At 33.1% G+C, this 14370-nt stretch overlaps 1 protein-coding gene across 1 annotated transcript in view; it reads right to left on the bottom strand.

The window, feature by feature from the left end:
- Positions 1 to 280: 280 nt before the first annotated feature.
- HNRNPLL (heterogeneous nuclear ribonucleoprotein L like) overlaps positions 281 to 14370 on the bottom strand; it is a 41903-nt gene continuing 27813 nt past the window's right edge. The window contains exons 8-13 of the mRNA XM_037806780.1: positions 10878 to 11095; positions 7440 to 7561; positions 6772 to 6973; positions 6046 to 6103; positions 5846 to 5944; positions 281 to 2729 (exon numbers count right to left, since the gene is read on the bottom strand). Coding sequence (XP_037662708.1) covers positions 2674 to 2729; positions 5846 to 5944; positions 6046 to 6103; positions 6772 to 6973; positions 7440 to 7561; positions 10878 to 11095 — 755 coding nt within the window. The 3' untranslated portion in view covers positions 281 to 2673. The remainder of the gene's footprint in view (positions 2730 to 5845; positions 5945 to 6045; positions 6104 to 6771; positions 6974 to 7439; positions 7562 to 10877; positions 11096 to 14370) is intronic.

Below are 14370 nucleotides of genomic sequence, written 5' to 3'. Positions count from 1 at the left end.
TATGAAGTAATATTTTGTACTCACAATTCCTTTATTCCAGCAAAAATTCAAATATCACTGATAACTATTGAAAAGCAGTTACCTAGCAACCTATCTGTCCCTGCAGATAGCAATGTAAATAAATATGGAACATAATGGGCCCCATTTAGTCATTTTTATCCTTTTCTCTCAGTTCTGTCCTAAGACATATAATATAGATAACCAAATCACTAGGATGTTGCTATGTCTCATGTCTGCTATAATTTCAAGAAAGTGGGGATTATAAAAAAAGCATCTCATATTCCATAACTCAGATTGGCAGATTTATTATCAAATTATTAATGGTATTTGGATAGGGAGCTTGGTTCAATTAAAAAAAAAAAATAAACAAACTCAATACTAGTACTTATTTCTTCACAGCTCTAAAATCTTCTCTTCTTTGGTCTCCTAAAAACAGAACAATAACACAGGGAAGAATGTTGTCAACGCTATGGAAAGAGGGAGTGTTGCCAAAGCAAACTCCATTACAGCAGCCATGCCCCAGTAAACCATCAAAGACATCAGTGACGGCAGCCGTACAGGGCTGACACACCAGTGCACAGATCACTACAGGAAATCCCCATTTACCAACAAGTTTACTCCTAAGAAACTCACTTGCCTTTGGGCAGGGAAAGAGTATTAAGACAGAGCTCCTATCTAAAAGTCAGTACAACACAAAGCAAGTTCTACATTAAATAAGTCCTGCCACTATCCCGTTTTGTTTTCTAAAATCATAGGCACAAAATATCCATAATACTGAGAAAGAGTATCAGTTTTCAAAGGAGGAGAAGGGAAGGAGATAATCATTACATAAACCCACAAGTTTGTTTGTTTTAATTAGAACATTTCAATTTTGCAACAAATGTAGAAAAGTATTTATAAGGGGGAAAAGCTTTGTTTATTGTAAAGTTAGGTAAATGAAGGTATTAAAATTGGCAATGAATAAGGAACATACATAGCCCAGTGTCATAAATTTACAGTACACATACAAATTACCCTTGGCATAACAGACTGGGTCCCTTAAGAGTCTAAAATAAAATGCCTCTAGATTGAATTAAAAATTTTCTAGATCTTTAGAGAGCTATAGGGACTATGGTCCACTGCTGTCAAAATTCATGCGGAAAGCTGTATGCACAACTATGTGATGATACTGTGAGCCAGAATTGTATATTTCAGATAGTTTGTATAGTGTGTGAATTTATCTTAAAACTGCAAAAAAAAATTTTTTTCTTCAAGGGGAAATAAATGTTAATGTATGTCTGGTTTCAATCTAACCTTTCTCTTCAACAGCTCTTTAATTTTTTTAAACCCCTGACTCATTTTGGTCAAGGAAAACTGTCTTTTTAACATTAAAATCCAAAATAAAGCCTTTATAAAAATCTAAGTGGAATTTCTATTTGCACATTTGTTTAAAAGTCTCAAGATCACAAAACTGCTCATGGATTTTGTAGTTATTCTAGATAGATGACACATATTCTCCCTTCTTTTATGAAAATAAAATGGTTACACCAGATTTCTATTATAAAAAAGCTGTGAACCTGTGAAAACACGTGTTATAGAATGTTTAGACTTTAAATTGTATTTCCCTATTTAAGAGATACATTATTTTAAAAAGAAAAAGAAAAACAGATCTAGTGGGAGAAAGAATGTTTAATAAGTGAGGTTGAGACAAATAGCTATCTGTTTGGAATAAAAATAAAATTAGATCCTTACACCTTGCACCATATAGAAAAATACATATATTACTGATGGTTCCAGGAGTAAAAAATAAAAATGCAAATACCCAAAATTCTACATACAATTGTAGGGTGTTTACAGACTCCCTAAAGCCCATCCATGGATCTCAGATCATTATCTAAAAGAGAAACTGGTCATCATAACTTCTATTAAAGTCTCAATGCAAATACTAGATGCAATTTCAAGATTAAGTCACATGCAATCAACGAATATAAACACATTAACTCATTGTTGTAACTTTATGAAACTTCCAAACTGAAACTAGAAACGAATAGAGGCATGTCAATACAAATGGACAATGACTTAAAAAAAAAAACAAAAAAAAAACACCAATTTAAATAAGTTTGAGTGCATACTGTACAAGTGTATCCATATGTCTGTAAGCCTTTCAGAAATATAAAATCAGCTAAATCTGTAGTACTTAAAATTCAATATGTGCAATGTTATTCTCAAACTTGATTAAAATACTTAATAAATACAAGTTAGGTTTAATATGAGTAACTGCAACATACTTAAACATCTAAACATAAATAGGAATTCTACAATATTAAAATGCAATACTTTCACCTGCATTAACCTCATACATAATGGAAAAATACTTGCAGATAATTAGATTAAGAATGCAAATATATTTTCACTGTGGAAGAAAAAAATGTAATAAGGTTTGAAATCATATTTGCATAATCTACAATGAAGCTGTAGATAGTCTAAATTATGATATTCTATATTTAAATGAAAACAATTCAATATTTAAAAGTTTACAACAAATTTACTCAAGGCAAATATCTGTTTATTACAGAACAGAATAAATCAAATAAGCAAGGCAACATGAGATTAACCACTTTTAGATTTTTAAATGAAGTATAGCTTTAAAATTGTAATAAAGGTGAACATGAATTTTAACATGCTCTTCTCTTCTTATAAATGGGATGACGTAGAAAAGCAAAGCTTCAATGTGTAGGGATTAGAACCATCTGTAAAAATTTAAAAACAAAGTTAATAGTAGTTCACTTCAAACATTCAGGGCTACCTTGAATTATTTCACCTTTTTATTATTATTAGAAGCATAAATATAAAGAAGGGAAATTTCTATTAAGGTGTGGGGAAGATTACTTTTGTTCATGGCTACTAGAAGGTTAAGTTCCATTAAGGTTAAGTTAAAATCCCAAGCAGGGATTTTTGTTCATTGCCACATCCTACCCTTCTAAACATTATCTGGCACCCCAAAAGCATTCATTTTTTAGTGAATTAATCACTAAAGATAAATAGTATAGAATCAGGACTACAACCATCAGCAAAGCTCATTTTGAAGAAAATATTGCCATTGGAAACTCCCTATAAAAGCCAATTCAAATGCAGCTTGGTAGGCAGGGAAAAGGGAGTACGAGCCCAAAAGGTTCCAGGAAATCTACTAATCTCAGATCATCAGTAGGGCATACAGATTCTGAAATTAGCAAAAAAAAAAAAAAAATTTAGGTATTATCTACCAAAATACTTCTATTTTACAAATTTTCTTTTCCTGTAACTTTTCAGAGCCTACAGAAAGAACTCTTCATCAATTGATTATATGAGAAATCAAAGCAAAGAAAAAAATGTGGTATCTTAAGGTACCAGGATTTTAGTATTAAAAGTTAATGCTCCGTAGGGGAAAAAAATTAGCATAAGGGAAAAAGCACATTCATCAATAAGTATTTGCAAAATACTACAGAGGATAAAAAGCTAAACAACTGTCCCCTTTTCTAAGGAACTTACAATCCATACACTACGTTAGAATGTATTTGTCAAATATGCATACAATTTCAAAGCTTTTTAGAAAACACGTTCTATCAAAAATTAAGGCTAACTCACTACTCAAATTTACTTTGTGACCCAAAGTAAAATGAGAGGAGGTACTACTGATTTTATTTTTAGCTTTTTACTAAGGAGATTTGCAAACATGCACAAAAATATTGAATAGATGAACCCCCACATACCTATCACTCCTCCTTGAATAATTATCAACATTTGGCAGTCTTGTTTCACCCCCCACGTTCTGGGGGCTAGAATATTTTAAAGCAAATCTCACATGCTATGCCATCATAAATCCTTCGGGGTTCATTTTCCTCTTGTTGTCTTAACCACCACCCCATCATTTTACCCAATGAAATGAATAGTTTCCCCCTATTATTTTACAAAATGTAGTTTTAATACCCTTTATATCTAGGATCAAAGTAAATTACATACCACAAAGTCTCAAAAGTTAGATACTTGAGTGTTCTTTGCATAGTAAATAAGAGACCATTTACTATTCAAATTTAGGACAGCATGGGATGAAGAAAATAAACAAAGAGAGTGACAATTTCGTTTTACACAAACCAAAACAGGATACTATTTTTCATGAATAACACTGGCAAAAATTGAAGGTCTGACAATACTCAGTATTGGTAAGAATGTTGGACAATGTGCATTCTCATGTATCCTAGATGGAAATGCAAATTGGTACAACCTTTCCAAAGAATAATCCAGTAAAATCTACCAAAATACAAACCTTTATGCCCTCCACTACTAGGAAATTGCCTTACAAATTGACTTTTTAAAGTGCAACTATAAGGATATTTATTGCAGTATCAGAAAAAACAACTGGAAGCAACAAAAGTGTTTGTCAGTAGGAAAATGGGTAAACAAACTATGGTATATCTCTACTATGAATAAATACCCTAGCAAATGCTTTAAAAAAAAAATACTAACTTTGCATGTTTTGATATAGAAATAACTCCAAGATAAATTAAGTGAAAACAGCAAAGCCAAGAACATTATATATAGAAGAACTATTTTGTGTAACTTTAAAAAAAATGGATATATACATACTGGAAGGAAGAACAAAAGAGGAGACAAAAAAAGCTGGAAGTTATGGAAAGCTTTAACTTTTCATTTTGTACCTTTATGGGTTTTCTAACCATATACGTATTGCTTTCTTCTAAAATGGTCACAAGGGATTCTGGAAGCCAGCCTCCGAGACAATCACAATGATCCCTCCTTCCTATATTCACACCCTTACGTAGTTCCCTACCACAGTGCATCAGAATACAGCATAAGTGATGATATGTCATTTCCAATATAAGGTTATAAAAGACACTGAAGCTTCCAATTTGGTCTCTTGCTCTCATCTCCCTTGGTTCATTCACTCTGTGGGAAGCCAGCTCCCAGGAAAAGGCCCCTGTGTTAAGGAACCCAGGCTGCCAACAACCAGCAAGAGTATGCATGGAAATGGATTTTCCAGCCCCAGTCAAGCCCTTAAATGACAGAAGACCCAGCCAACAGCTTGACTGCTGTGGTAAATTGAATACGTGTCCCAATTTGGATGTTCTTAATCTTAATCCACATTCTTGCAGGTGTGAACCCCTTGTAGGTAGGATCTCTTAAAGATGTTATTTAAGGTGTGGCCCAACTGAATGAGGTTGTGTCTTAATCCAGATTACTAGAAGCCTTATAAAGAGAAAGAAACTGGAAGCCAGAGATAGAAAAGGCCACAGGGAGAAGCGAAAAGTCAACAGAATCCAGAAGAGAAAATAGGGGACAGCGCCATATGAGAGGAAAGACAAGGAACCCACGGACTGCAGCAAACCAGCATCAGAACGCTACTGACCCCATGAGGAAACAAGCCTTCTAGCCTCCAAAACCATGAGACAATAAATTCCCAATGTTTTACCACCCCATAGAGTGATATTTGTTATAGCAGCATGGCAAACTAAGAAAACTGAAACTTCCACGAGATACCTTAAGTCAGAACCACCCAGCTAAACTGCACCCAGATTACTGACCCTCAGAAACCATGAGATAATAAATGTTTGCTGTTTTAAACTGCTAAATTTGGTAATTAATACAGGGATTATTTGGGCTGTGGGATTATATGTCTTCTTTTTTTCCTTTGTACTTTTCTGAGTTAAAAGAAAAAATTAATATTATTCATTTTATACTTTTATTTAAATATCTTTATAATATTTTAAATTCATTTACCATTTACATAATTTGTAAATATTAAAAATTGTGCCCAATGTCTCGGAAGGTAACTCCCATAATAATTATGGTATAAATAAACCATTTTACTTACTTGGAACTCTTATCTGGTAGTGATTAAGTGCTGTAAGGGCTTCTACTGCATCAGTTTTGCATTCCCATTCTAACAGCCCAGAAAGCGTTTTGGCAGAAGCTAAAATAAAAAAAAAAAAAAAACAAAGAAACACAAATCCAGTTGTTGACTGCTTGTCATCATTTAACCAAAAAACTTATAAAGAAGGAATGTTCACTTACGTTTTGCATCAAACACTTTATATTTGATGAATGTAAGAACTTCATGGTCATTACACAACTGCCAAAGGAATGTAAAAATTCATTAAAGATATGGCCGCAATAATATTCTCACTCTTTTTAGAAAGTAACATGATTGCAGGATTTAAGTTTTGAGTCTGGCAATCAAGTATGTTTTAAGATTAATGTTAAGCTGTATAAAAAAATGAATTTAAAAATAATGAATTGCTATAAATTTTGTAAATAAATTATTGCTGAGCAATAAAACCACAGATTTGTAACTGAAGTATGTATTCTCAGAGTTTATCAGGATTTACCTAGTATCTAAGGAAGGCAGCAGAGTATCAGAATATCAGTTCTCTCCTGAAGCATTTCTTAGAGTCAGGAAATAAGGCAGGGATACACAAATTTTTGTTATGGGTGAGATTTAAGGACATGGTAAAAGAACTTTCTGAATATAGGAGTATGAGTATCTCAAGCTAATGTCAACTCTCTCCAAAAGGATTCAGACAGAAAGCAACAGAAGACCAATGAAGAATGGACGCTGGAGAAACACAATGATGAAAGATGAACTATAAAGTGCCAAATAAGTAACACAATACTATTAATATCAAAAGTAGAAGACAAAGAGAGCAAGTGGACTTTAAAATGAGGCTAAAATATGATATATTTTTAAAAAAGAAATGGCAACATTCTACACACATTTGTATGTTAGTAGTCGGTGCCTACCTTTGTGAAGGTCTCTTCTGTGACACATAACGGAACATTGTAATAATGCAGCACACAAGAGGGTGGCTGGATTATATTCTTAGATGCTTGGCCAGCACTTGTAAAGCGATTATTTTTGCTCATGGCAAAATCTTTGTAACTACTTGTACCATCCTCCAGCTCAAATATTTGACTTGGAACAACTGAATGCTGCTTAGACACACTAAAGATTGGAAAGGAAAAACATTGAGAACATACCTGGTTAGATAAACAGCAGCAAGTAGTCAGTCTCAGAATGCTAACATATTTTGCCTGCATCAGTCTTAACAAATAAGGGCATATGTAGCTATTTAAACATAGTATTTAGTTTGAGTTATAATCAATCACTTTTGAACATTAGAAAGAAAATGAATATATGTTGATATTGGAAAACTACATAAAACTGGTTCATTTTAACAGGTTTTTTTTATGATCATAAAACTAAAAACAGGGTACAGGTAAAAAAAAACAAAATCTGAATTATTTGACCTTAATATTTTGTCTAATGTGACAATATTTAGAAATGCTAGTTTCAGATGTCCTCTCAGTTAAATTAAAATATTATGAAGCCACATAAATATCTATAATCAAAAGGATAAAGATTAAAAAGTACAAAATATATTCTTAAATTTATCACTTAAGATAATTACCAAACATTAAGTCTTTTCCCAAATAACTTGACATTATTAAGGTGTGTGACAGCTCTTTCTACAGCATACTCATCACCCATTTCTACCAGTGCTGTACCTGGGATTGTCTTCATAAATTTTACCTGTGAATACAAAATCCCGAAAAGGTAAGCATTTAAATCCTTTTTACCGTAATATTTTTTTAAAGATAGCATGATTTAAGCAGTTAAAGTCAAATACAGAAGATCACCTAGAATCTTAACTTTATTCTGCTATGTTATCAGACACCCTTAACTCATCAAAATTCAATCAAGTAAAATGGAAGACTATAATTCTAACTACAGTGTAGCACACTGAAGAAGAGCACAGGCTTATCCTTGCTGTGTTACTAATTCTGTGAGTTAGCGCCATTTACTTAACTTTTCTGAGCCACAGACTGTCCTAGTAAAAGGGAGATAACGGTAACTATCTGGCAGAACTCATCAATGTTTATTCATGTGACAATTATTTATTAAGGGCCTAATATGTTTTCATAAGCATTTGTGCTAGGTACCAGAGATTTATTTATTTATTTTTAATAGTTTTATTCACATACCATACAATCCATGCAAAGCATACAATCAATGGCTCCTGATATAATCAGTTACACATTCACCAGCACGATCAATTTGAGAACATTCTCACTGCTTAGAAAAAAAAAAAATCCCATATCCCTATACCCCCCTATTATTGACACTTAGCTTTAGTACAGTACCTTTGTTAACTGATGAAAGAATATTACAGTGTTACTATTAACTACAGTCCTTGGTTTGCATTAATTGTATTGTTCCTATATACCACCTATTGTTAACACCTTGTAATAGTGATGTACATTTGTTCTAGTTCATGTAAGAACTTTCTTACATTTGTACAATGAACCATAGTCATCGTCCACAACAGGTTTCACTGTTACACAGTCCCATGTATTATCCTCTAGCTTTTCTTCTAGTGACATACAAGTGCCTAGACTGCCCCTTTCAACCATATTCACACTCTGCACTGTTTCACTGACATTACCTCTATCCATTTCCAAACATTTACAATCAACCTTATTAAAAATTCTGTACACCTGAAGCATCAACTGCTCATTCTCCACCCTTGATACTGGGAATTTAACGGTGAATTATCTACACACATGGTTTTCTTGAAGCTTATATGCTAGTAGTTAGGTCAGAAATTTAAAAATAAACAGTAAATAATAATTACAAACTATGCAGAGTACTGTTAATAACAGCAATAAACAAAATGCTATACAAGAAATATTAATAAATGCCCTTGAGGTAGCATGGTCAGGAAAGGCCTAATGCAAGGTAGAGGCCATTTAAAAAAAGAGGCAATACTTTATGAGTTTTCATGACATCTTAGGCAAAGGCCATACTCATCCTCTCCTATGACTCAAATTTTAGCATATAATTCTGTAAGGGTTAGATGGGATATAGGATGATTATCATTTGGGGCACAGTGCCTAGCTCTTGGAAAATCTCTATCAGCAGTGGCTATTAAATACCATTAACATACGTGAGCTCCTTGGACATATTTCCTTATCTATCAATCTCAAAGAAACACTAAGAATGTATTTACATAGCAAATGCAATACAGCATTTATTTTGATTACTGTAACTATAATTTTTAATGGGTTATCTTAGCATTTTTATACTACTACTGTACTTGAAACAAACTCAGTCACAGCAAGATTTTTCAGCTCTATTTGAAATCACCAATCTCTTTGAGGGCAAAATTCCTCTCCCTTGATTTAATCCAGTAACAACCTACAAATCTAATAGTGACTAAATTTATGATAAATATCAAGTTCCTGTACACTAAATCTCAGAACGAAAAAAGGAAAAATTAACAATATAGATCTTTAAAGGACTATGATAGCTTGAGTTTAACGTATCATAATGTATCATTTTAAAATATTTTAAAACTTTGGAGGAGATGTGGAGTCAAGGGGAGTAGAATTGGTCAAATAACAAACAGAAAACTTAGGTTTTATTAGAAAAGGTGATCTGGGTTTCTAAATCATGTAAGACAATTAGTTCATAACACAAAAGTCAAAGATCTACTAACAATTTAAACTGCCTGATTCTGATGGCCTACAAATGTGAAAAGCATAAACAGAAAAGTAGCACCATGAAAAGAAAATTAAAATATACATTGAAAGCCCATTTATTAACAATCATGTAGTTACCAGACCTTAACTAAACACCTGGTCTAAGAGAAATGTCTAATGGGAGAAAATCTAAACCACTTTTCCCAATGTTGCTGAATCTGTCTCACGTATTCTTGGCCAGATACTTAACCAGAAATATCCCGTACATTATCCCCAGACCACAAGAGGAGTTATCTTTGTTTTATTTATTTTTTAATGTGATCAAATAGTTACGCTGAAGAAAATTTTCAGAGACTTTCCAAGTTGCTTCCTCAGATCAAGGAGTCTTTATAATTAAAGAACTGCGAGTACCAACTTTTCAAGGCTTGTTTTCTCCCTCTTACATACTTGCAACTCATTCTTATATTTTTTACTGTTATGTAAAAAACACTAAAATTACCTAAAACAATGGGGAAAGACAACATTACTACAGTATTCAAACTCAAATTAGCAAGTATATCAAACAAATGGTAAACTTCAGACTACCACTCATTTATTTCCCCAGTAAACTTTTCCATGATTGTTCAGAAAATATTTTACCATCTACTATGCTCCAGGCACTAGTCTAAGTATTTGTGAGGTATCAATGAACAAAACATCACAGATTTGGGGGAACCACAGAGCTATCTGGTAAAGATAAAGTTATAATTTTTAAAGACCTACAAAAACAGTAAATTTCAAATGTTTTGCTACTTTTTGAATGCAAATCTCCACTCAAAAAGTTTGGACACATACCATCAAACTGGCTCAGTTTCAAATACTGTGTGAGCTAAGCATGTACTGTTCCTCAGAAGATACTAAAACCAAGTATCTAAGAGGCAGGTGTATAAATCCTAGAACTATCCTAAAATTCATGAGTTGTGGCCAAGTTATCAGCCATGTTTACATATGCCTAGCTCCATGAAAGTAACTGCTCTTTCAATTTCCACAGTTCAACATGTTAAATGCTAGAGTCTCACTGAAATGATCAAAAATAATAGGTTCTATGCCTTTATACTAAAATTGATTAAACTATTATTTTGGACTTATTTTTATATAAAATTGTTTTCAAAATATCGTTAATACCAACAACCTATACTTATCACTTACCAATAAAAAACAATTTCTGGAGTCCTCACAGAATGGATTTTTAGTGCATATGGTACACTACTGAAAGAACTTGGATGTTCCTGATACAAGAAGACACTTTCATATTTGCAGCCTTTCCAGAATTTTTTATTAGATTTCCTAGCAAAAGAAATTAATATAATATATAAAGTGAGACTTACCTTTTCAATATTTCCATATAAGCAGAATAGGTTGAAGACTCTTGAACAATTCATTTTTAGTTGATGTAATCCACTAACCATTACAACTGAACCAGAGGGATTTCCTCCATGCATGTAAGAGGAAGAAGCCTGCGGTAATGGATATGCGACAAGCTCAGGTGTATCTCGAGAGCCCATTCTATAACGACTTGGTAAAGGCAATAATGGGCCATGGGATCCTATAAAAATGATTAAAAAAACAAAACATACATAGAGAACCCATTTGTAAATACTCTAGTAGATACACTTCACCATACAAAAAAATAAACTCAGCTAGTTTGATGTATGTTCAAGGAAAACTAAAACATGACTATTTCAATATAACCTGTGGAAAATCTAGGCTTAAATTTGTACCAGGTCTAATAAACACTGACCTGTATACATCAGGCTACACGTTTTTATCTTTAAAAAATATTTATTTACCTGGAAAAAAGCATGAGATGAGATTAGCCCTATGGGGGGGGTGGCGATCAATGTAAAACTTTCTACCAATGTATATAAATTATACCTCATATTAAAAAAATAAATTAGCAATAAAGTTGAAAAAAAAAAAAAAAAACCTTCTGCCAAGGTAGTAGATTTTAGGAGAATAATACAATATAATGTACAGTAAAATCTAGGAAGCTACTTCTTTGTCTCTATACACATAAAACAAAATTTAATTCTACTATAAAGTCATCCCCTTGAATATATTTTACCATAATGAGCTTGAAAGTTAGTATTTTATTCCCCTAATTCTAATTCAGGAAACTAAAACCCAAAGCTTAGTTAATAAAATACCTCACCTACCCACCAGGTGTCTTATTATGCAGCAACCTCCAACTTTCGAAATGTCAAGAACCCAGAGGAAAATAATGCTCTGAGTAGCTGAAAATGTCACAGAAACATACACCACCACCCCCCACCAAACACACACAAATTAATGTCTCTTATATAACAACCCTCATTAAGATCCAATTTTGCTAACTTTAGAGTAGTTCCAAACAACTTTATCTGGTTTTTCCATCCACAAGAAATTAGAAGTAGTAACAAGAAAAATAAAGCTAGAGTGTATGGAATGGAAAGAAGTGAGGGAGTCTGGATAAACTGTGATCCTAAAAGCAGACATTTACAGCAGCAAGAAGAGAGGCATAAGAACTCAGAGGAAGCAACCGAGCTGGAGACATGGAGTTGAGAATCCCAAGCACTATACATTTTAGGAATTCCTGAGTTAGTGATTACAGAAGCACAACCTTGAGTCATGCAAAGGTCTCTTGATGTGCAAGAAATCAATCCTAAACCCCAAGTCCTTCCATTTTTCAAAAAGCAAACAGGCAATGCCACTGATTTTTATTTTTATGTAGCTTAGTTCTACATGAAAATGAAAAACAGTGGCATTGCCTATTATTTAGGCACCTGTTATCTACCAAGCAAGTTATTAATGACTACTAAATTTTGGTGTTCGGTAACTAAAATTAGAACACTATTCAGTACTCTAAATACAGCTGCCATTAATAAAAACACAGCAATACTACCACTGAGCACAGGTAAACACAGTTTGAATTTCTACTATTTTAAGGAGGAATGTTTTTCATCAATGCATCATCATCAGTGTTGCCTTAAATTGATTGCGGGTTTCAACAGCTCTTCTTGCTGATAACTGGTAGTTTATCAAACACTCAATATATCCCATAGTGAGTTACTTTTTAATACCTATATATTTTTTGGCCTCTAATTTAGACTGTTCAACATGTACTGAGGTTCAAAGATCAATCATTCTCATTCCTACTGCAAAAGTATGAGTGTATATATATAAAATATTGTCCCTTTCCCACCACCATTTGCTTGTACTGCCATTTGCTCCTACAGTAACGATTCTTCACTGTTACCACTAAGTTTTCTTTTTCACAGAGAGAAGAAAGATGTGTAGGCAGTGGAAACTTTCACTCTGCTTAAGTTGGCCAAAGTCCAAAATCCTTGCACTTCACTGCCCTAGGTAACAACCAAATTCAGTGCAAGATAATAGCTGATATTTATAATTAAGATCTTGAGCCATTAGGATTAAATTAGGTCAACTATGCTATTTAAATTGTTAACTACATTATATAAGAAGATAGGAAAGAACAGAAGTCTTTTAGAAGCTTTCTAAACTAAAATGGTTAATGCAAAAAGTTTTGGTTCTTAACAAAATTAATGGTTCAGGTATTTAAAAAATTCACTTATGTGGGAAAATGCTACCTAAATAAAATGGCATTATTAACATTTCAAGGCATCTTCCATCTTTGAACTTTAAAAATCTTTGACCCAGTAACCATATCTAAAGGTGCTAGAAATTAATATACAAATTTTTCTTGGGCTCACAGCAAATAAATCTGTATATTCATTTTTGCTGTTGTTCAAGTTTGACAGCTTCTATGGTGTTCATTTCATAGGGCTGGGCTTTCCCAAACTAAAAGATTTAAAAGAATCCTAATAATAATTAGAGATTTATACTACTATAATAAACCGATGAATAAATTTAACCTAGTGGAATCTATGGGTCCTAAACCATAATTGTATTTTTCTATTCTTTCTTTCTCACATACCATCAACACAGGAAAAAACATCGACAGGACTTCAAAATGCAAATGAAGCTGTTTTGCTGAACTGCTAATTTGAAGGGATATAGCTGTGAGTGGTAAAATTTGTAAAAAGGCTCAATATCAGTAGCAACACTGCCCCATCTGTTTTTTTTCCCATGTCCTCATCTTACGTCTCTTCCCCACCTCTTTTCATAATTCTCTCTCTCGCCTCCCATATCCCATTCTGCTTATTTCCCTAGGACAGTAGAACAAATTATCCTCTCTGTTTAATGTGTCAATGGACATAACCCAGAATAGATGCCCCCGTACGAACCCACCACAATTATTCCTTCTCAGCAGGACTCTCCAGAGCATGAGTGATCCATATTTAACAACTGTAACCCCAAAGAATTTTGCACCTCTTTGCAAGTAAGCTTACATTTAAAAATTTATATATACATACACAGTGAATAAATTAGAGTCCAAAATTTCAAAAATATTTCACAATAGGTTTCTTTTTTAATGTCAGTATATGATCCTAAGACATATAATGTATTTTTGTTTGAACAATTTTTCAGTAAGATGTATCTTCTAAAGGAAAGCAAGCCTGGAAACCTATACTGAGAAAACAATCCGTCTTAGCACTACCACAGTAGAGTTCCTTGTCCTTCATTTATTCTTTCATAGATTTTTCTAGCCTCTTTTGGCAAAACATTTGATCAGTTTTTAGCCTCTAGCTCACTGCCATGACATACTTTACTCCAAACTAGACTACACTTGTGACTAGTAATTCTTTTGTCACCCTCCGTTAAGCAAAGCACAGTGGGCTCCCAATAAGTAGTGCTTTCCTGCAGGATCAGGAGAACTACCTATACAACCATATTTAATATTTCCTTTGTTACAGTAACAACTAA

The sequence above is a fragment of the Choloepus didactylus genome, chromosome 17 (genome assembly GCF_015220235.1).
Source record: "Choloepus didactylus isolate mChoDid1 chromosome 17, mChoDid1.pri, whole genome shotgun sequence".
NCBI lineage: Eukaryota > Metazoa > Chordata > Mammalia > Pilosa > Megalonychidae > Choloepus > Choloepus didactylus.
This window is presented reverse-complemented; position numbering and strand designations above follow the sequence as displayed.